This window comes from Chiloscyllium punctatum, chromosome 47 (genome assembly GCF_047496795.1).
Source record: "Chiloscyllium punctatum isolate Juve2018m chromosome 47, sChiPun1.3, whole genome shotgun sequence".
Taxonomy (NCBI): domain Eukaryota; kingdom Metazoa; phylum Chordata; class Chondrichthyes; order Orectolobiformes; family Hemiscylliidae; genus Chiloscyllium; species Chiloscyllium punctatum.
The window spans coordinates 43,185,874-43,209,776 of NC_092785.1; the positions used below are offsets into that span (position 1 = coordinate 43,185,874).

At 50.1% G+C, this 23,903-nt stretch overlaps 1 protein-coding gene across 3 annotated transcripts in view; it reads left to right on the forward strand.

The window, feature by feature from the left end:
* Positions 1 to 1,107: 1,107 nt before the first annotated feature.
* The window catches only part of LOC140468616 (SLAM family member 8-like), a 396,476-nt gene continuing 373,680 nt past the window's right edge, over positions 1,108 to 23,903 (forward strand). Inside the window, exon 1 of one of the 3 annotated variants that reach the window (XM_072564714.1) lies at positions 1,108 to 1,448. In XM_072564714.1, the coding sequence (XP_072420815.1) occupies positions 1,391 to 1,448 (58 nt within the window). In that variant the 5' untranslated portion in view covers positions 1,108 to 1,390. The remainder of the gene's footprint in view (positions 1,449 to 23,903) is intronic. The other 2 variants (XM_072564717.1, XM_072564715.1) reach the window with 2 other exon arrangements.

A 23,903-nucleotide genomic window follows, 5' to 3' on the forward strand; every position in this document is an offset into this window, starting at 1 on the left:
GACTCCCCCACCCCAGGGAAAAGACTTTGTCTATTTACCCTATCCATGCCCCACATAATTAGTTCTTGTTTTTGTTGGGCCAATGGCCAATTCTCTTTTCCGTGCTACAATTTGCTGGCGATTTTGAGCATTAATTCTTGCTGTGTTCAGGTGCTGGTATTTTTTATTGAAGTGAGCCGATGACGGTAAGTGATCATGACAGAAAATACCAAATGGGATTAAGTGGGGAGGTGGTGTTACAGTCTCTGAGTTTCTAACATCAGTGGAACCGTTTGCTTTATGACTTGGGTCTCACCGTCCACGTTAATGAAGAGTAGTGTACCACTGTCGTTGCAGTGAAGAAGTTAGAAATGGTTATGGATGGGTTCGGTGGTCGGACCAAATTTGTGCAGATGAACTTAAACGTTGATAAGTCTGAGGTTCTCTCTTCTGGTCAGAGGAATGGAAAGGGCACTTGTTATCTAAGTGGGGAGAAACTTCAGAGTGCTATGCTGCAGAGGGATCTGGGTGTTTTTGTGCACGAATCACAGTAAACTAATCAATAGGTTCAGCCGGTAGTAAGGAAAGCCAATGGAATTTTGGCATTTCTTGCAAAAGGAATAGAATATAGTGAGAATCACACCTCGACTATCGTGGGCAATTCTGGTCCCCTTACTTGAGGAGAACGTAGTTATATTGGAGACAGTTTGGAGGAGGTTCACGAGATTGATTCGTGGGGTTTGTCCCACAAAGAGAGATTAAACAGTTTAGGCCTTCTGGAGTTCAGAAGACTTGAAAGGAGATCTTACTGAGGTATAGAAGATGATAGAGTCAACGTAGAAAGGATATTTCCTCACTTGGGACAATGCAGGGTGAGAGGACATAGTTTTAGCATAAGGAGTGGCAAAGTCACATCAGAGATGAGGAGGAACTCTGAATTTACTTCCCCCCCTCCCAGCGTGCAGCGGATGCTGGAACATTGAGTAAATTTGCAGAGGAGATGGACAGACAGATTTTTAAATGGTAACAGGTTGAAGGCTGAAGGAGAGGAAAATAGAGTTGAGGCCGACGCCCTACCAGCCGTGATCATGAGCAGGCTCAAGGGGCTGAATGGCCTCTTGCTGCCCCATTTCATGTGTTTTCTCTTACTTTCTTTGTCAGTCTGTCTCTCTCTCTCTCTCCTTGACTTTTTCTTAGTCCTTCTCGATGCTACTGTCTTTCTATTTCTCTTTCTCTCTCTCTCTCTCTCTCTCTCTCTCTCTCTCATGATAGACAACAGGATGTGAGCACAACTGCGATAGTCACACCCGTGACTTGCAATGGTCTCGAGGCGTAAGTTCCCAGCATTTGAACTTCCGTCGCCACTCTGCACAGGCCGTCTGACCTGGCGACACAACACATTTGGAGGGTAATGGCGGCTAGCCGTCTGAGCGTCCTGGTTTTCCTCCTGCCTGCTCTTCTGTACGCCGGTAAGAACCTGTTGTTCGACTGACTTCCTGTCACCAGCATCCTCCCAGCTCCTGCTCATCCTCGGAGTGGGGAAGCAGCGAGAGCACCTGCCCTTCTCCACACCTCACCTTGTCACTCTCTCTGACCTTGTCAGCCCCTGTCCATTACCCACCTCCCTCCCTCTCTTTCTCTCTCTCTCTCTCTTTCTCCCACTCTGTTTCTCTGCTCGCTCTCTCTCTCTCGCTCTCTCTCTCTCTCCCTCCATCTCTCTTGCCCAGTCTTCTTCCCTTTTATCATTTCCGTCAACACCGCTGTGCTCTTACTCTGCACGTCAGCTTTTTATGTCACTGTCTTTCTTGACTTTTCTTACATTTGAGTCTGTTGTTCATTTTCTGTTTCTATGACTGTCCCTCTCTTGTCTGACTCATCTTTCCATTCTCCTCTTTCCACTCTTGAACCTTTTCACGCCCACTCCCTGCAATCCTGTCTTCTCACTTTCCTGTCTCCCCTCTTCCATACCCTCCTTTATCATTGTGATCTCTCTCTCTGTCTCACTCTGTCTCTCTCTCTCTCTCTCTCTCTCTCGCTCTCTCGCTCTCTCTCCGTCTTTCCCCCACCGCCCCTCGCACCATCTCTGTCTTCATTTCAGGCTTGACACCATTTACAACTTCACTCAGAGAGCGTGCATTAACCAGTAGGAAGTGAAGTTAAACCTCACGGTTTCCTGTCCCAGGCCTTGCCGAGCTTCATATATTTTCCGGACAACCCTGGGTTCACTTAACCGTCTGGGGACTTCCCAGTCTGATGGTTCGGAGGGCTGAGAATGGTGTTTGAGCAGTTGGAGGAGTTTGTGGGGGGAGCGATATCAGGAAGTCCCCTACCAGCGCCCAGGGTCTATCTACCTGCGAGTGGCTTCACGCTGTCTTGGGTGAGGCAGCAAGGCTGGGGATATGTGCATTTCCTTGTAAAAGAACAAAGGCTGATGGGGTAAGCCGTCAGTGCTCCAGCCTGATCCACCATGCAACAAGACCACCCACAATGTGATATATCTCCATGCCTGCCTCTTCCCGTCTCCCTGACTGAACCATCAATTGGAGATCAAAATGGAACCATTATCTCTCGCCAACCACCGCCCTCCCTGTCCCGTCCCAATTTAGCTTGAACTTTCTTCACAGGTTTTGTTCCAATTCTCTTCTTCTTGCCTGCAGTTGTTTGTCATTCTGCAATCTTCCAGCCACATGGTTTGTTTCAGTGTCTGTCCAGTGACCGCTCTGTTTGGTCCTGTACCACCAACTCTTCTGTCCTTTAGTCTGTCAGCCCACCCACGGATGTTCCCTTTTGGTTCTTTTTTACACCCATCACTCTTGCCCTCGCACACAGACGCACACTCTGTCTCACACACACTCTCTTTCTCTCTCTCTCTCTCTCTCTCTCTCTCTCTCACACACACACTCACACACACACACACACACACACACACTCACACACTCACACACACTCACACACACACACACACACACACACTCTCTCTCTCTCTCTCTCTCTCTCTCTCACACGCATACACGCACACACTCACTCACTCTCTCTCTCTCTCTCACACACTCTCACACTCTCTCTCACACACACATACTCTCACTCTCTCTCACACACATACACACTCACACTCTCTCTCATGCACACACACACACACACACATTCTCACACTCTCTCTCTCTCACACACACTCTTACACTCTCTCAAACACACACACACACACAAACACACACAAACACAGAGTTGGGGATCCTCTTGGAAGGAGCAATCAATGTACGGTTGGATTGAGAGTACACATGGAGAGTGTGAAGGTAAAATCCAATACCAGGGTCCTGTGCTTAAACAAGGGAGACTACAATAGGATGAGGGAGGAGTTGGCTGAAATAGACTGGAAGCAAAGACTTTGTGGTGGGACAGTTGACAAAATGCTCAGCAAAAGTGGATACCAGCAGAAAGGAAGGACTGCAGGAAAAGGGGTGATCTGCCGTGGGTGTCTAAGGAAACAAGGAAGCCTATCAAACTGAAAAAGAAGGCATTCAAAGTGGCCAAGATCAGCAGGAAATTGGAAGATTGGGAGAGCTTTAAAGGTCAACAGAAAGCCACAAAAAAAGAAAAGTAAGATGGATTATGAGAATAAACTGGCTCAGAATATAAAGAAGAAAGCAAAGGTTTCTACAAATGTATAAAATGAAAAAGAGGAGCTGAAGTAAACATTGGTCCTTTAGAGGCTGAGAAGGGGGATTTAGTCATGGGATATGAGGAAATGGCCAAGCCATTGAACAGGTATTTTGTGTTGGTCTTCACAGTGGAGGACATCATGTTATTAATTGACAAGGAGACAAAGGAAGGTGAGGACCTGGAATCAATCATTATCACGGAAGAGGTAGTGTTATGCAAGCCAATGGAGCTAAAGGTGGACAAGTCTCCTGGCCCTGATGGAATGCATCCCAGGATGCTAAAAGAGGTGGCAGGAGAAATAACAAGAAAACCTGTGGTAATTTTCCCAAGTTCACTATGCTCTAGGGCAGTTCTAGCAGATTTGAAAACAGCGGAGGTGGCACCACTGTTTATAAAAGGCAGGTAGACAAAAGGTGGAGAATTGTAGACTGGTTAGCTTAACCTCAGTAATGGGGAAAATCATCAAGGAAGGAATAACAAGGTCTCGAGTTAGAAGTTGTCCCGTTGGGCAGCTGCAGCATGGGCTCATGAAGGGCAGGTCATGCTTCGCTAATCTAATGGAATTCTGTGAAGGCATTAGGAATATGGTGGACAACGGAGACCCAGAAGATGTGGTGTATCTGGGTTTCCAAAAGCCATTCAAGAATATGTTGCACAAAAAGGCTGCAAGGGATACGGGCAATGTATTAGCACGGATAGAGGATTGGTTGGCTAATAGGAAGCCAAGAGCGGGGATAAATGAGTGTTTGGCGCTCAGTGACGAGTGGTGTGCCTCAGAAAAACCATGTTGGGACTGGAATTATTCACAATTTACATCGATGATTTGGAGTTGGACACCACATGTAGTGTGTCAAAGTTTGCAGGTGACATGAAGCTGAGTAGCAGAGCAAGGTGTGCAGAGGATTGTAAAACTTTACAAAGGGTCATAGAGAGGGCAAAGGTCCGGCAGATGGAGTACAATGTTAATAAATGGGCAGTGATCCATTTTGGTAGGAACAACAGTAAAAAGGATTCTCACTTGAATGGTGAAAAGTTGTAGCATGCTGCTATGCAGAGGGACCTGGGTGTCCTTGTGCGTGAATCACTGAAAGTTGGTCTGCAGGTACAACAAGTAATTGGGAGGGCAAATGTTGTCCTTCATTGCTAAAGGGATTGAGTTGAACAGCAGGAAGGTTATATTACAGCTGTATGGGGGTACTGGTGAGGCCACATCTGGAGCACTGTGTGCAGTTTTGGTCTCCTTACTTCAGGAAGGATGTACTGGCACTGGAGGGGGTCCACAGGAGGTTCACTGGGTTGATTCCCGAGTTGAGGGGGTCGACTTCTGAGGAGAGGCTGAGTAGACTGGGATTATATTCATTGGAATTCAGAAGGAAGGGGGGATCTTATAGAAACCTATGAAATCGTGAAGGTAACAGCTAAGATAGATGTAGAGAGGATGTTTCCACTGGCAGGTGAGACTAGGACAAGAGGGCATAGCCTCAAGATTAGAGGGAGCAGGTTTAGGACTGAATTGAGAAGGAGCGTCATCACCCAGAGGGTTGTGAATCGATGAAACTCCCTGCCCCGTGAACTGGTTGAGGCTTCCTCAATAAATGTTTTTAAAGCTAAGATATGTTCTCAAGCAGTAAAGGAATTAAGGGTGAGAGGGCGGGTAAGTGGAGCTGAGTCCACAAAAAGATCAGCCGTGATTTTGTTGAATGGTGGAGTGGGCTCGATGGGCCAGATGGCCTACTCCTGCTCCTGGTCCTTGTGTTCCTGAGAAGGGTTCTTCGCAAGAGTTGCTGGACTTGATACGTTAATTCTGCTTTGTCTCCACAGAAGCTGAGTTCCTTCAGCATTTCATTGCAATTTCCTTATGTCCCCTTCAGCTTTCCTATGTGTCTTTCTTTCATTTGCAATTTTCTTGGGGGGGGGGGCAGGGAATGGAATTTACCCAAAATGGTAGCTCACAGCTTATCTGAGCAAATGCGTTAATTTCAAAGATGAGATTTTATGATTGCACAAAACAGCCATCAGTTTTGTTGGAATTCCCTGTGATGTACTTCTGGTTTCCCGGTCTCTCAGAAGCTTTGAATTCCTGCACTTTTATAAGGAGTAAGAGGGCACATGCTGGCAAATGGGATTAGATTATCTGAGGCTATCTGGTCGGCATAGACGAGTTGGACTGAAGGGTTTGTTTCTGCGCTGACTGGATGAGTAATTGTGTTGTCCAAGGTCTGACAGAATTCCAAACATCCCTCTTTAAGACCTCATCCTTTGATAACCCATCAGAATGCTTTGTTTTTGGAAATGATAAGTTATGTTTCTTCTGGGAGCCAACTTGTAAAAGTCTGCATCCATTTTGCAAAGGCACATTCGCCTTCCTTACAAAACATATTGGACCATAATTACACAGCCGTGACTCCTGAGTGTATTCCAGTTTTGTTACTCGCTTGTACGACATGGACATCTCTGCCTGACCAGCAACTTTTCTATTACCTGTATCTACTTGCCATTGAGAAGGTCATAGAGTTATCGCAGTTTTAACAGCATGGAAACAGGCCCTTCGGCCCAACTTGACTGTGCCGCCCAGTTCTCACAATTAATCTAGTCCCATTTGCTTGCATTTGATCCATGTCCCTCCATACCTATCCCATCCACGCACCCGTAGCAGTGTTTCTTAAATGACAATATTGTACTCGCCTCCATCACTGCCTCTGTCAGACCGTTCCAGACATTCACCACCCTCTGTGTGAAAATATTGCCCCTCTGGACTCCTTTGACTCTCTCTCTCTCTCTCCCCTCTCACCTTAAACCTGTGTGCTCTAGTTTTAGACCCCCCCCCCTACCATGGGGAAAAGCTGTCTATGTCTCTCATGATTTTATAAGTCGCTATATAAGGTCACCCCTCAGTCTCCTGCGCTCTAAGGAAAAAGGTGCTCAGCCTATCTAGTCACTCCATGTAATTCAAAGCTTCCGGGCCAGGTAACGTCCTGGTAAATCTTTTCTGCTATGGTGGTATTGATCTACCTTCTTGTACCACTGCAGTCCACACATTTCTTTCTTGAGACTTTGCCACAGTTGATAGAGCTGAGGGGCTTGTTAGACCATTTCAGAGGACAGTTAAGAGTCAACCACATTGCTATTGGTCTGGAGTCACATGTAAGGATGGCAGGTTTCTTTCCCTCAAGGACACAGTGAGCTAGATGGGGGTTTTCTGACAGTCGCCAGTGGTTTCATGGTCTTTGGTAAATTCTTAATTCTGGAGTTTTTTAAAACCGAATTCAAATTCCACCATCTGCCATGGGATTTGAACCAGAGTCCCCAGAGCATGAGCTAATTTTCTGGATTAATAGCCTAGTATAGGGCAGCAAGGTGGCTCAGTGGTTCGCACTGCTGCCTCACAGCACCAGGGGACCCGGGTTCGATTCCAACCTCAGCCGACTGTCTGCCTGGAGTTTGTGTATTCTCCCCTCTCTGTATAGGTCTCCTCCCACAGTCCAAAGATGTGCAGGTCAGGTGGATTGACTATGCTACAGTGTCCAGGGAATGAACAGGCGAGGTGGGTTAGTGCCGGGAAATGTAGGGTAAACGGGGTAGGTCTAGATGGGGATGCTCTTTGGAGGGTCAGTGTAGAGTCGATGGGCTGAATGGCCTGCTTCCACACTATAGGGATTCTGTAATACCACTGGACCATCACCATCCCTTCTCTAAGCATCAGTAATTCTCTGAATAGGAGAACACTGAAGATTCCCAACACTTTCAAGTGAAGAACTTTATCCATATCTCAGTGCCAAATGGCCAAGCTCTTATTCTGAGACAGACCAGGCCGAACCCCCTCAACACACTTTAAGAAGGTCGCCCAGACCCTAACTTTTCCTTATTTTAAAGGTAGAAGTGGAGTGGATATTCCAGGAGCTGGTCAAACCACTCTGCTTAAAGCAAAACAGAACTTATTTACACACTACGCCCGAAACACGAACCAAAGAAAACGGAATTTAGAATATTGGAAACCCAACCGACTCGAAATCGCAGCTGAACAGGGGAGCTGTTCCAATCCCCGCAACATCCCAAAGGCACGCCCCTTGGCAAATGGTAAATTCAAACTCAGGTTCTCACAGGCATGAGAGTTTTCAGAGAGAAGAGACAGGCAACTTGAAGCAGGGACTTTCTTTTTTACACAGTAACGGCTTCTCTGCTACCAGCAGTTTCTGACTGCATGCTAAAACCTAAAACGTGAAAGCAAAACCTGAGCTGGGAGAACTGATCACTCCCCTGCTTCTGTCGGAGCAGACGTTTCAACATCTCTGCCTTTACAACCCCACTTTGAAAAAACAACCACGGCCAGAATAACCTTTTTAAAGTGACAGCGTTGTCACATGATCCTTAAGATTAGATTAGATTCCCTACAGTCCGGAAACAGACCCTTCGGCCCAACCAGTCCACACCGACCCTCTGAAGAGTAACCCACCCAGACCCATTTCCCTCCGAGTACTGTACCTAACACTATGGGTAATTTTGCATGGCCAATCCACCCTAACCTACACATCCCTGAACACTATGGGGTAATTTAGCATGTCCAATCCACCTTAACCTGCACATCCCTGAGCACTTTGGGTAATTTAACATGACCAATCCACCCTAACCTACACATCCCTGAACACTATGGAGTAATTTAGCATGGCCAATCCACCCGAACCTACACATCCCTGAGCACTATGAGTAATTTAGCATGGCCAATCCACCCTAACCTACACATCCCTGAACACTATGGGGTAATTTAGCATGGCCAATCCACCCTAACCTACACATCCCTGAACACTATGGGGTAATTTAGCATGGACAATCCACCCTAACCTACACATCCCTGAACACTATGGGGTAATTTAGCATGGCCAATCCACCCGAACCTACACATCCCTGAGCACTATGAGTAATTTAGCATGGCCAATCCACCCTAACCTACACATCCCTGAACACTATGGGGTAATTTAGCATGGCCAATCCACCCTAACCTACACATCCCTGAACACTATAGGGTAATTTAGCATGGCCAATCCTCCCTAACCTACACACCCCTGAACACTATGGGGTAATTTAGCATGGCCAATCCACCCTAACCTGCACATCCCTGAACACTATGGGGTAATTTAGCATGGCCAATCCACCCTAACCTACACATCCCTGAACACTATGGGGTAATTTAGCATAGCCAATCCACCCTAACCTACACACCCCTGAACACTATGGGGTAATTTAGCACTGGCCAATCCACGCTAACCTACACATCCCTGAACACTATAGGGTAATTTAGCATGGCCAATCCACCCTAACCTGCACATCCCTGAACACTATGGGGTAATTTAGCATGGCCAATCCACCCTAACCTACACATCCCTGAACACTATGGGGTAATTTAGCATGGCCAATCCACCCTAACCTACACATCCCTGAACACTATGGGGTAATTTAGCATGGCCAATCCACCCGAACCTACACATCCCTGAGCACTATGAGTAATTTAGCATGGCCAATCCACCCTAACCTACACATCCCTGAACACTATGGGGTAATTTAGCATGGCCAATCCACCCTAACCTACACATCCCTGAACACTATGGGGTAATTTAGCATGGCCAATCCACCCTAACCTACACATCCCTGAACACTATGGGGTAATTTAGCATGGCCAATCCACCCTAACCTACACATCTTTGGAGATGTGGGAGGAAACCCACACAGACTCGGGGAGAATGTGCAAACTCCACACAGACAGTCACCCCTGAGGCTGGAATCGAACCTGGGACCCTGGTGCTGTGAGGTAGCCATGCTAACCACTGAGCCACTGTGCTGCCCATAGGGTTCTATATTTTGTGGCCAAGGAGAAGCTAGACTCTCCACACCTGCCCTGTTAACTCCCATAAACAGATTCACTAACCCAGGCCGTGTCCAAGACTCACAGCCAAGTAAGCTTCATTTGAGATGCAGCCACTGTTGTAGGAGGCTATGATGTGGAGGTGCCAGTGTTGGACGAGGGTGGACAAATTAATGTCGGTATGTAAATCCCAGAACTTCTTTCAAGTTCACATTCCCGAGATAACTTTGAAAAAGCGTGACAGCTCAGCTCAGAGAATGCATTAAAGGTGTAAGGTTAGTGACTCGAAAGAAGGTCTGGGATTTACTTATTAATGAACCAAAACCTGCAACCCACTCTAAAAGAAGAAAGACTTAACATCAACCAAGGTCTATTCAACATACCGTTTCAGTTGCGTGACACTGTGATCTTTTGCTATAAATTCTGTGCCTTATGATCCTGCTTCACTAGCGACCTGACGCAGGAGCAGCGCTCTGAAAGCTAGTGCTTCCAAATAAACCTGTTGAACTATAATCTGGTGTTGTACGATATTGTGGGGGGCAAGTCAGCCACTCTGCATACAGCAGGCACCTCCAAACAGCAAGGCGATAGGGACCAAACCTGCTGTTTCAGAGATGCCAGGTGATAGATGAGTAAAGGTCACAGCCGAACTGATAACCAGAGATTCCCCACAGTGTGGAAGCCAGGCCATTTGGTCCATTGAGTTTACACCAACTCTCGGAACAGTATCCCACCCAGACACACCACCCGATCCTATTGCCGTAACCCTGCATTTCCCGTGGTCGATACACTTAACCTGCACATCTTTGGACTATAGAAGGGAAGACACAAGAAGAACATGCGAACTGCACACAGACAGTCGCCCGAGGGTGGACTCAAGCTGCTGGTGCTCTGAGACAGCAGTGCGAACCACTGAGCCATCGCCCTGCCCAAATAGTGGCACAGTGGTTAGCACTGCTGCCTCACAGCGCCAGAGACCCAGGTTCAATTCCCGCCTCAGGCGACTGTCTGTGTGGAGTTTACACATTCTCCCCGTGTCTGCGTGGGTTTCCTCCAGGTGCTCCGGTTTCCTCCCACAGTCCAAAGATGTGTAGGTTAGGGTGGTTTGGCCTTGCTAAATTACCCCATAGTGTTCAGGGATGTGTAGGTTAGGGTGGATTGGCCATGCTAAATTACCCCATAGTGTTCAGGGATGTGTAGGTTAGGGTGGATTGGCCATGCTAAATTACCCCATAGTGTTCAGGGATGTGTAGGTTAGGGTGGATTGGCCATGCTAAATTACCCCATAATGTTCAGGGATGTGCAGGTTAGGGTGGATTGGCCGTGCTAAATTACCCCATAGTGTTCATGGATGTGTAGGTTAGGGTGGATTGGCCATGCTAAATTACCCACAGTGTTCAGGGATGTGCAGGTTAGGGTGGATTGGCCATGCTAAATCACCCCATAGTGTTCAGGGATGTGTAGGTTAGGGTGGATTGGCCACGCTAAATTACCCCATAGTGTTCAGGGATGTGTAGGTTAGGGTGGATTGGCCATGCTAAATTACCCATAGTGTTCAGGGATGTGTAGGTTAGGGTGGATTGGCCATGCTAAATTACCCCACAGTGTTCAGGGATGTGTAGGTTAGGGTGGATTGGCCATGCTAAATTACCCCATAGTGTTCAGGGATGTGTAGGTTAGGGTGGATTGGCCATGCTAAATTACCCCATAATGTTCAGGGATGTGCAGGTTAGGGTGGATTGGCCGTGCTAAATTACCCCATAGTGTTCATGGATGTGTAGGTTAGGGTGGATTGGCCATGCTAAATTACCCACAGTGTTCAGGGATGTGCAGGTTAGGGTGGATTGGCCATGCTAAATCACCCCATAGTGTTCAGGGATGTGTAGGTTAGGGTGGATTGGCCACGCTAAATTACCCCATAGTGTTCAGGGATGTGTAGGTTAGGGTGGATTGGCCATGCTAAATTACCCATAGTGTTCAGGGATGTGTAGGTTAGGGTGGATTGGCCATGCTAAATTACCCCACAGTGTTCAGGGATGTGTAGGTTAGGGTGGATTGGCCATGCTAAATTACCCCATAGTGTTCAGGGATGTGTGGGTTAGGTCCATTAGTCAGGGATAAATATTGGATAGGGGAATACGTCTGGGTGTGTTACCCTTCGGAGGGTCGCTGTGAACTTGCTGGGCCCAAGGGCCTGTTTCCACACTGCAGGGATTCAGTGAAAGAAAGTTTCAATTTGATATAACCCTAAACGTCTTTGCTTAACCGTGGTTCGGACAATCCCGTTCCCAGAATCCTCCTTCCTCACTGAGACATCTCCATGCTATGAGTCATGAGCTATTGTCATAAACGTATGTCATTGTTCCTCAAACGCCTTTTCTGATAAGCTTCTTTCCTGGGCCGAAGGGTCTGTTTCCATGCTGTACATCTCTATGACTCCAGCAAATTCAGCCCTCGTCCCTACGTAATTATCCTTATTTTGTGTTTAGCAAACTTGCTTCTGACCCAGAGCTTTCAGTGGAACGCTATATTCGACTACGTTATGGTCACTGTTCCCCAGGGGAATCTCTAGAGTCATAGAGATGTACAGCCCGGAAACAGACCCTTCAGTCCAACCCGTCCATGCTGACCAGATATCCCAACCCAATCTAGTCCCACCTGCCAGCAACCGGCCCATATCCCTCCAAACCCTTCCGATTCGTATACCCATCCAAATGCCTCTTAAATGCTGTAATTGTACCAGCCTCCACCACATCCTCTGGCAGCTCATTCCATACACGTACCACCCTCTGGGTGAAAGGGTTGCCCCTTAGGTCTCTTTTATATCTTTCCCCTCTCACCCTAAACCTATGCCCCTCTAGTTCTGTACTCCCTGACCCCAGGGTAAAGACTTTGTCTATTTATCCTATCCATACCCCTCATAATTTTGTAAACCTCTATAAGGTCACCCCTCAGCCTCCGACACTCCAGGGAAAACAGCCCCAGCCTGTTCAGCCTCTCCCTGTAGCTCAAACCCTCCAACCCTGGCAACATCCTTGTAAATCTTTTCTGAACCCGTTCAAGTTTCGCAACATCTTTCCGATAGGAAGGAGACCAGAATTGCACACAATATTCCAACAGTGTCCTAACCAATGTCCTGTACAGCCACAACATGACCTCCCAACTCCTGTACTCAATACTCTGACCAATAAAGGAAAGCATACCAAACACCTCCTTCACTATCCTATCGACCTGTGACTCCACTTTCAAGGAGCTATGAACCTGCACTCCAAGGTCTCTTTGTTCAGCAACACTCCCTAGGACCTTACCATTAAGTGTATAAGTCCTGCTAAGATTTGCTTTCCCAAAATGCAGCACCTCACATTTATCTGAATTAAACTCCATCTGCCACTTCTCAGCCCATTGGCCCATCTGGTCCAGATCCTGTTGTAATCTGAGGTAACCCACTTTGCTGTCCACTACACCTCCAATTTTGGTCTCATCTCCAAACTTACTAACTGTACCTCTTATGCTCGCATCCAAATTATTTATGTAAATGACAAAAAGTAGAGGACCCAGCACCGATCCTTGTGGCACTCCACTGGTCACAGGCCTCCAGTCTGAAAAACAACCCTCCACTTGAGCCAGTTCTGTATCCAAATGACTAGTTCTCCCTGTATTCCGTGAGATCTAACCTTGTTTATCAGTCTCCCATGGGGAACCTTGTTGAACGTCCCTATAGATCACATCTACTGCTCTGCCCTCATCAATCCTCTTTGTTACTTCTTCAAAAAACTCAACCAAGTTTGTGAGACATGACTTCCCACGCACAAAGCCATGTTGACTATCCCTAATCAGTCCTTGCCTTTCCAAATACTCTAATCCTGAAATCATTTTGTAAACCTGCCGTAAGAAACATTACCAGTTCACAAACAGTCTGGATCCATTGTTTCAGGAAACTGTTCTGAATATACCTGATATAGTCTCCCTCAAGGCGATGTTTGCCAGTTTGATTTTTCAAACCTGCCTGAAGATTGAAGTCCCCCATGGAAGGTGTATTGCCCTCGTTTCGTACCGTCATTATTTCCCGATTTATTCTCTATCCTACAGGACAGCTCCTGTGAGGGGTCTAGAGAGTACTCCCACCAGTAATCATCTTCCCTTCATTATTTGCTGTCTCCAGCCATTTTGGATTCTAAGTCACCAGTGTAGCCTTCCCTCGGTGTTAATGACTTGGAGGAAGGAAGCAAATCTACTGTAGCCAATTTGGAGCCAAAACAAAAGGGAAAGGGAAGTTGCCAGAGAGATACATCTATCAGTTTTCAGAGATAAAACCCACACAACCCCAGGTTAGAGTCCAACAGGTTTATTTGGAAGCACTAGCTTTCGGAGTGCCGCTCCTTCATCAGGTGGCTGTGGAGGACATGTTTGTAAGACACCGAATTTATAGCGAAAGTTTACAGTGTGATGTCACTGAAATTATATATTGAAAAAGACCTGGATTGTTTGTTCAGTCTCTCACCTGTTAGAATGACCATGTTAGTTTCACTTGTGTAAATCACAAAAAGTTTTTTTTTAAAGTTACTTTCTCAGGTTAATTTTAACAATTGGTGTCAGCCCAGATAATGTGTTGAAGGTGTTAGCCCCCTGTGTGCTGCTGTCTGTGCCATAATGTTTATGCTGATTCTAATCTTAAAAAGTGAGTTAACAGAGTCTTACACTGATTCATGCAGTTTTTGAGCAAAGTACAATGTAACTCTGCAAGTACAAATTCACCCCACAAATGTGTGTGTTTGTGAGAGAGAGAAAGTGTGAGTGAATCTAAAGGGGTCCAAGTCTGTGAGAGGGTGCATGTGGGAGTGTATGTGTTTGTAGGAGTGTGTGTGTGTGTGTGTGAAAGGGTGCATGTATGTGTGTCTGTGTCTGGGTTGGAGGGTTGTGAGTGTCTGTGTGTGTGTGAGAGAGAGAGAGAAAGAAAGAGAGAGTGTGTGTGTGAGAGAGAACGTAAGAGTGAGTGTGTGTAAAGGGGTCTAAGTCTGTGAGAGAGTGCATGTGAGAGTGTGGGAGTGTGTGTATCTGTAGCAATGTGTGTGTGTGTGCATAGGTGTGTCTGCACACACCTTTGCACACACACACACCTATACACAGACAAAGGTGTATCTGTGTATAAGTGTGTGTGCAAAGGTGTGTCGGTGTATAGGTATGTCTGTATATAGGTGTGTGTGTGTGCAAAGGTATATCTGTGTATCGGTGTGTCTGTGTCTGTGTATAGGTGTGCCTGTGTATAGGTGTGTGTGTGCGCAAAGGTGTGTCTGTATAGGTGTGTGTGTGCAAAGGTGTATCTGTATAGATGTGTCTGTGTGTGCAAAGGTGTATCTGTGTATAGGTGTGTCTGTGAATAGGTGTGTCTGTATAGGTGTGTGTGTGCAAAGGTGTATCTGTGTATAGATATGTCGGTGTGTGTGTGCAAAGGTGTATCTGTGTATAGGTGTGTCTGTCTGTGTGTAGGTGTGTCTGTGTATAGTTGTGTGTGTGCGCAAAGGTGTATCTGTGAATAGGTGTGTCTGTGTATAGGTGTGTGTGTGTGCAAAGGTGTGTCTGTGTATAGGTATATCGGTGTGTGTGTACAAAGGCATGTCTGTGTATAGGTGTGTGTATAGTGTGTGTGTGTGCGCAAAGGTGTGTCTGTGTCTCTGTATAGGTGTGTGTGCAAAGCTGTATCGGTGTGCAAAGCTGTATCTGTGTATAGGTGTGTCTGTGTATAGGTGTGTGTGTACGCAAAGGTGTGTCTGTTTATAGGTGTGTCTGTGTATATGTGCAAAGGTATGTCTGTGTCTGTATAGATGTGAGTGTGTGCAAAGCTGTATCTGTGTATAGGTGTCTATGTATACGAGTGTGTGAATGCAAAGGTGTGTCTGTGTAAAGGTGTGCCTGTGTCTGTATATCGGTGTGTGTGTGTGCAAAGGTGTGTCTGTGCATAGGTGTGTATGTGTCTGTGTATATGCAAAGGTGTGTCTGTATATAGGCGTGTTCAAAGCTGTATCTGTGTATAGGTGTGTGTGTATATGCAAAGGTGTGTCTGTACATAGGTGTGTGTGCAAAGGTGTGTCTGTGTATAGGTGTGTGTGCAAAAGTGTGTCTGTGTCTCTATAGATGTGTCTATATAGGTGTGTGTGTGTGCAAAAGTGTATCTGTGTATAGGTGTGTCTGTGTATAGGTGTGTCTGTGTCTATATATAGGTGTGTGTGTGCAAAGGTGTGTCTGTGTATAGGTGTGTTTGTGTATAGGTGTGTGTATGCAAAAGCGTATCTGTGTAAGGTGTGTCTGTGTATAGGTGTGTGTACGCAAAGGTGTATCTGTGTATAGGTGTGTCTGTGTCTGTATAGGTGTGTCTGTGTATAGATGTGTGTGTGTGCATAGGTGTGCCTGTGTATAGGTGTGCCTGTGTGCAAAGGTGTATCTGTATATAGGTGTATCTGTGTATAGGTGTGTCTGTGTATATGTGTGTGTACAAAGGTGTGTCTGTGTGTAGGTGTGTGTGTGCAAAGGTGTATCTGCATAGGTGTGTGTGTGTCTGTGCAGAGATGTGTGTGTGTGCAAGGGTGTATATGTGTATAGGTGTGTGTGTGCAAAGGTGTATCTGTGTATAGGTGTGTCTGTCTGCAGGTGTGTATGTGCAAAGGTGTATCTGTGTATAGGTGTGCCTGTGTCTGTGTATAGATGTGTGTGTGCAAAGCTGTATCTGTGTATAGGTGTGTGTGTATGTATATAGGTGTGTGTGTGTCTGTGTATAGGTGTGTCTATGTCAATGTATAGGTGTGTCTGTGTATCTGTGTGTGTGCAAAGGAGTATCTTAGTATAGGTGTGTCTGTGTATAGGTGTGTGTGTGCAAAGGTGTGTGTGAATGCAATGGTGTGTCTGTGTATAGGTGTTTGTGTGTGTGTAAGCACATGGAGAAAATACGAAATTGTTCAATTTGGAAGTGGGAAAAAAGGAACAATATTATTTAACTGGAGGGGAAATGCGAAAGCTCAGTACTGGCCCTCCGACAGTGCGGCGCTCCCTCAACACTGACCCTCTACAGTGAGGCACTCCCTCAGTACTGACCCTCCGACAGTGCGGCGCTCCATCAGCACTAACCCTTTGACAGTGCAGTACTCCCTCAGCACTGACCCTCCGACAGTGCGGCCCTCCCTCAACACTGACCCTCCGACAGTGCGGCACTCCCTCAGTACTGACCCTCCGACAGTGCGGCCCTCCGTCAGTGCGGCCCTCCGTCAGTACTGACCCTCCGACAGTGCAGCACTCCCTCAGTACTGACCCTCCGACAGTGCGGCGCTCCCTCAGTACTGACCCTCCGACAGTGCGGCACTCCCTCAGTACTGACCCTCCGACAGTGCGGCACTCCCTCAGTACTGACCCTCCGACAGTGCGGCGATCCCTCAGTACTGACCCTCCGACAGTGCGGCCCTCCCTCAGTACTGACCCTCTGACACTGCAGCACTCCCTCAGTACTGACCCTCTGACAGTGCGACACTCCCTCAGTACTGACCCTCCGTCAGTGCGGCACTCCCTCAGTACTGACCCTCCGACAGTGCGGCACTCCCTCAGTACTGACCCTCTGAAACTGCGGCACTCCCTCAGCACTGACCCTCCGCCAGTGCGGCACTCCCTCAGCACTGACCCTCCGCCAGTGCGGCACTCCCTCAGTACTGACCCTCGGACAGTGCAGCACTCCCTCAGCACTGACCCTCTGACAGTGTGGCGCTCCCTCAGTACTGACCCTCTGACACTGCAGCAGTCCCTCAGCACTGACCCTCCGACAGTGCGGCGCTCCCTCAGCACTGACCCTCCGACAGTGCGGCACTCCCTCAGCACTGACCCTCGGAGATTGTGACCCTCCCTCAGCACTGACCCTCCGACGGTGCGGCACTCCCTCAGTACTGACCCTTCGACAGTGCGGCCCTCCCTCAGTACTGGACCTTCGACAGTGCGGCACTCCCTCTGTACTGACCCTCCGACAGTGCGGCACTCCCTCAGTACTGACCCTCCGACAGTGCGGCACTCTCTCAGTACTGACCCTCCGACATTGCGGCACTCCCACAGCACTGACCCTCCGACAGTGCGGCCCTCCCTCAACACTGACCCTCCGACAGTGCGGCCCTCCCTCAGCACTGACCCTCCAACAGTGCGGCCCTCCATCAGCACTGACTCTTCGACAGTGCGGCACTCCATCAGCACTGACTCTCCGACAGTGCGGCACTCCCTCAGCACTGACCCTCCGACAGTGCGGCCCTCCCTCAGTACTGACCCTCCGACAGTGAGGGGCACCCTCAGTACTGACCCTCCGACAGTGCGGCACTCCATCAGCACTGACTCTCCGACAGTGCGGCACTCCCTCAGCACTGACCCTCCGACAGTGCGGCACTCCCTCAGCACTGACTGTCCAATAATGTAGCACTCCCTCAGCACTGACCCTCCAATAATGTACACTCCCTCAGCACTGACCCTCCAATAATGTACACTCCCTCAGCACTGACCCTCCAATAATGTAGCACTCCCTCAGCACTGACCCTCCAATACTGTAGCACTCCCTCAGCACTGACCCTCCAATAATGTAGCACTCCCTCAGCACTGACCCTCCAATAATGTAGCACTCCCTCAGCACTGACCCTCCAATAATGTAGCACTCCCTCAGTACTGACTGTCCAATAATGTAGCACTCCCTCAGCACTGACCCTCCAATAATGTAGCACTCCCTCAGTACTGACCCTCCAATAATGTAGCACTCCCTCAGTACTGACTGTCCAATAATGTACACTCCCTCAGCACTGACCCTCCAATAATGTAGCACTCCCTCAGCACTGACCCTCCAATAATGTAGCACTCCCTCAGCACTGACCCTCCAATAATGCAGCACTCCCTCAGCACTGACCCTCCAATAATGTAGCACTCCCTCAGTACTGACTGTCCAATAATGTACACTCCCTCAGCACTGACCCTCCAATAATGTACACTCCCTCAGCACTGACCCTCCAATAATGTAGCTCTCCCTCAGCACTGACCCTCCAATAATGTAGCACACCCTCAGCACTGACCCTCCAATAATGTAGCACTCCCTCAGCACTGACCCTCCAATAATGTAGCACTCCCTCAGCACTGACCCTCCAATAATGTAGCACTCCCTCAGTACTGACTGTCCAATAATGTACACTCCCTCAGCACTGACCCTCCAATAATGTACACTCCCTCAGCACTGACCCTCCAATAATGTAGCACTCCCTCAGCACTGACCCTCCAATAATGTAGCACTCCCTCAGCACTGACCCTCCAATAATGTAGCACTCCCTCAGTACTGACTGTCCAATAATGTAGCACTCCCTCAGCACTGACTGTCCAATAATGTAGCACTCCCTCAGTACTGACCCTCCGTCAGTGCGGCACTCCCTCAGCACTGACCCTCCGCCAGTGCGGCACTCCCTCAGCACTGACCCTCCGCCAGTGCGGCACTCCCTCAGCACTGACCCTCCGCCAGTGCGGCACTCCCTCAGTACTGACCCTCGGACAGTGCGGCACTCCCTCAGCACTGACCCTCTGACAGTGTGGCGCTCCCTCAGTACTGACCCTCCGACACTGCAGCAGTCCCTCAGCACTGACCCTCCGACAGTGCGGCGCTCCCTCAGCACTGACCCTCCGACAGTGCGGCACTCCCTCAGCACTGACCCTCGGAGATTGCGACCCTCCCTCAGCACTGACCCTCCGACGGTGCGGCACTCCCTCAGTACTGACCCTTCGACAGTGCGGCCCTCCCTCAGTACTGGACCTTCGACAGTGCGGCACTCCCTCTGTACTGACCCTCCGACAGTGCGGCACTCCCTCAGTACTGACCCTCCGACATTGCGGCACTCCCACAGCACTGACCCTCCGACAGTGCGGCCCTCTCTCAGCACTGACCCTCCGACAGTGCGGCCCTCCATCAGCACTGACTCTCCGACAGTGCGGCACTCCATCAGCACTGACTCTCCGACAGTGCGGCACTCCCTCAGCACTGACCCTCCGACAGTGAGGGGCACCCTCAGTACTGACCCTCCGACAGTGCGGCACTCCATCAGCACTGACTCTCCGACAGTGCGGCCCTCTCTCAGCACTGACCCTCCGACAGTGCGGCACTCCCTCAGTACTGACTGTCCAATAATGTAGCACTCCCTCAGCACTGACCCTCCAATAATGTAGCACTCCCTCAGCACTGACCCTCCAATACTGTAGCACTCCCTCAGCACTGACCCTCCAATAATGTAGCACTCCCTCAGCACTGACCCTCCAATAATGTAGCACTCCCTCAGCACTGACCCTCCAATAATGTAGCACTCCCTCAGTACTGACCCTCCAATAATGTAGCACTCCCTCAGTACTGACCCTCCAATAATGTAGCACTCCCTCAGTACTGACTGTCCAATAATGTACACTCCCTCAGCACTGACCCTCCAATAATGTAGCACTCCCTCAGCACTGACCCTCCAATAATGTAGCACTCCCTCAGCACTGACCCTCCAATAATGCAGCACTCCCTCAGCACTGACCCTCCAATAATGTAGCACTCCCTCAGTACTGACTGTCCAATAATGTACACTCCCTCAGCACTGACCCTCCAATAATGTACACTCCCTCAGCACTGACCCTCCAATAATGTAGCTCTCCCTCAGCACTGACCCTCCAATAATGTAGCACACCCTCAGCACTGACCCTCCAATAATGTAGCACTCCCTCAGCACTGACCCTCCAATAATGTAGCACTCCCTCAGTACTGACTGTCCAATAATGTACACTCCCTCAGCACTGACCCTCCAATAATGTACACTCCCTCAGCACTGACCCTCCAATAATGTAGCACTCCCTCAGCACTGACCCTCCAATAATGTAGCACTCCCTCAGCACTGACCCTCCAATAATGTACACTCCCTCAGTACTGACTGTCCAATAATGTAGCACTCCCTCAGCACTGACCCTCCAATAATGTAGCACTCCCTCAGTACTGACTGTCCAATAATGTAGCACTCCCTCAGTACTGACTGTCCAATAATGTACACTCCCTCAGTACTGACTGTCCAATAATGTAGCACTCCCTCAGCACTGACCCTCCAATAATGTAGCACTCCCTCAGTACTGACCCTCCAATAATGTAGCACTCCCTCAGTACTGACTGTCCAATAATGTACACTCCCTCAGCACTGACCCTCCAATAATGTAGCACTCCCTCAGTACTGACTGTCCAATAATGTACACTCCCTCAGCACTGACTGTCCAATAATGTAGCACTTCCTCAGTACTGACCCTCCAATAATGTAGCACTCCCTCAGTACTGACTGTCCAATAATGTACACTCCCTCAGCACTGACCCTCCAATAATGTAGCACTCCCTCAGTACTGACCCTCCAATAATGTAGCACTCCCTCAGTACTGACTGTCCAATAATGTACACTCCCTCAGCACTGACTGTCCAATAATGTAGCACTTCCTCAGTACTGACCCTCCAATAATGTACCCTCTCTCAGGACTGTCCTTGTTATCATGTCACACCCCCGCAGCACTGATCCCATGTCTTCTCACTTCTGAGCTATGGTTTGGTGAGCTGCCGTTGTTGTGTTTGATATCTAACAGAGAAATGACCTGTTTAGGTCACATCAATGGAGAAATATTCCATCCCTGCTCCGACACAGTGAGTGAGTAGTTGGCATTTAGAGGTGGTATCACTGTTCTGGGGAATGAGTGTGGTCAGATGGTGCTCTACAGTCACAAGTGTCAAGTGTTACTCTTCTCCACCCCATGAGATGGGCAGAATGTGAATAAGACAGGGTGGGAGAATAGGAGAGTGATCAGAACGCTGAGCGAGAGTCTGAGCGAGTGACAGAGAGAGAGGTGATTCGATTGAGGGTAATACAGAGCAGATCAAGAGTGGAGACTGAGACATTTCATGTCCCTGTCTATCTGTGTCCCTGTCCCTCAGTGAGGGGGGAGTCTCTCTGTGTCCCTGTCCCTCAGTGAGGGGGGGGAGTCTCTCTGTGTCCCTGTCCCTCAGTGAGGGGGAGGGGGGAGTCTCTCTGTGTCCCTGTCCCTCAGTGAGGGGGGGGGGGAGTCTCTCTGTGTCCCTGTCCCTCAGTGAGGGAGGAGTCTCTCTGTGTCCCTGTCCCTCAGTGAGGGGGGAGAGGGGAGTCTCTCTGTGTCCCTGTCCCTCAGTGAGGGGTGGGGGGAGTCTCTCTGTGTCCCTGTCCCTCAGTGAGGGGGGAGTCTCTCTGTGTCCCTGTCCCTCAGTGAGGGGGGAGTCTCTCTGTGTCCCTGTCCCTCAGTGAGGGAGGAGTCTCTCTGTGTCCCTGTCCCTCAGTGAGGGAGGAGTCTCTCTGTGTCCCTGTCCCTCAGTGAGGAGGGGGGAGTCTCTCTGTGTCCCTGTCCCTCAGTGAGGGGGGGTGGGGGGAGTCTCTCTGTGTCCCTGTCCCTCAGTGAGGGGGGGGAGTCTCTCTGTGTCCCTGTCCCTCAGTGAGAGGGGGGGGAGTCTCTCTGTGTCCCTGTCCCTCAGTGAGGGGGGAGTCTCTCTGTGTCCCTGTCCCTCAGTGAGGGGGTGGTGGGAGTCTCTCTGTGTCCCTGTCCCTCAGTGAGGGGGGGGGGGGAGTCTCTCTGTGTCCCTGTCCCTCAGTGAGGGGGGAGTCTCTCTGTGTCCCTGTCCCTCAGTGAGGGGGAGGGGGGAGTCTCTCTGTGTCCCTGTCCCTCAGTGAGGGGGGAGTCTCTCTGTGTCCCTGTCCCTCAGTGAGGGAGGAGTCTCTCTGTGTCCCTGTCCCTCAGTGAGGGGGAGGGGGGAGTCTCTCTGTGTCCCTGTCCCTCAGTGAGGGGGGAGTCTCTCTGTGTTCCTGTCCCTCAGTGAGGGGGAGGGGGGAGTCTCTGTGTCCCTGTCCCTCAGTGAGGGGGGAGTCTCTCTGTGTCCCTGTCCCTCAGTGAGGGGGGGGGGGGGAGTCTCTCTGTGTCCCTGTCCCTCAGTGAGGGGGGAGTCTCTCTGTGTCCCTGTCCCTCAGTGAGGGGGGGGGGGGAGTCTCTCTGTGTCCCTGTCCCTCAGTGAGGGGGGAGTCTCTCTGTGTCCCTGTCCCTCAGTGAGGGGGAGGGGGGAGTCTCTCTGTGTCCCTGTCCCTCAGTGAGGGGGGGAGTCTCTCTGTGTCCCTGTCCCTCAGTGAGGGGGAGGGGGGAGTCTCTCTGTGTCCCTGTCCCTCAGTGAGGGGGAGGGGGGAGTCTCTCTGTGTCCCTGTCCCTCAGTGAGGGGGGAGTCTCTCTGTGTTCCTGTCCCTCAGTGAGGGGGAGGGGGGAGTCTCTGTGTCCCTGTCCCTCAGTGAGGGGGGAGTCTCTCTGTGTCCCTGTCCCTCAGTGAGGGGGGGGGGGGAGTCTCTCTGTGTCCCTGTCCCTCAGTGAGGGGGGAGTCTCTCTGTGTCCCTGTCCCTCAGTGAGGGGGGGGGGGGGAGTCTCTCTGTGTCCCTGTCCCTCAGTGAGGGGGGAGTCTCTCTGTGTCCCTGTCCCTCAGTGAGGGGGGGGGGGGAGTCTCTCTGTGTCCCTGTCCCTCAGTGAGGGGGGGAGTCTCTCTGTGTCCCTGTCCCTCAGTGAGGGGGAGGGGGGAGTCTCTCTGTGTCCCTGACCCTCAGTGAGGGGGGGGGGAGTCTCTCTGTGTCCCTGTCCCTCAGTGAGGTGGGGGGGAGTCTCTCTGTGTTCCTGTCCCTCAGTGAGGGGGAGGGGGGAGTCTCTCTGTGTCCCTGTCCCTCAGTGAGGGGGGGGGAGTCTCTCTGTGTCCCTGTCCCTCAGTGAGGGGGGGGGGAGTCTCTCTGTGTCCCTGTCCCTCAGTGAGGGGGGGAGTCTCTCTGTATCCCTGTCCCTCAGTGAGGGAGGGGGGAGTCTCTCTGTGTCCCTGTCCCTCAGTGAGGGAGGGGGGAGTCTCTCTGTGTCCCTGTCTCTCAGTGAGGGGGGAGTCTCTCTGTGTCCCTGTCCCTCAGTGAGGGGGGAGGGGGGAGTCTCTCTGTGTCCCTGTCCCTCAGTGAGGGGGGGAGTCTCTCTGTATCCCTGTCCCTCAGTGAGGGAGGGGGGAGTCTCTCTGTGTCCCTGTCCCTCAGTGAGGGAGGGGGGAGTCTCTCTGTGTCCCTGTCTCTCAGTGAGGGGGGAGTCTCTCTGTGTCCCTGTCCCTCAGTGAGGGGGGAGGGGGGAGTCTCTCTGTGTCCCTGTCCCTCAGTGAGGGGGAGGGGGGAGTCTCTCTGTGTCCCTGTCCCTCAGTGAGGGGGGAGTCTCTCTGTGTCCCTGTCCCTCAGTGAGGGGGGAGTCTCTCTGTGTTCCTGTCCCTCAGTGAGGGAGGAGTCTCTCTGTGTCCCTGTCCCTCAGTGAGGGGGGGGGGGGAGTCTCTCTGTGT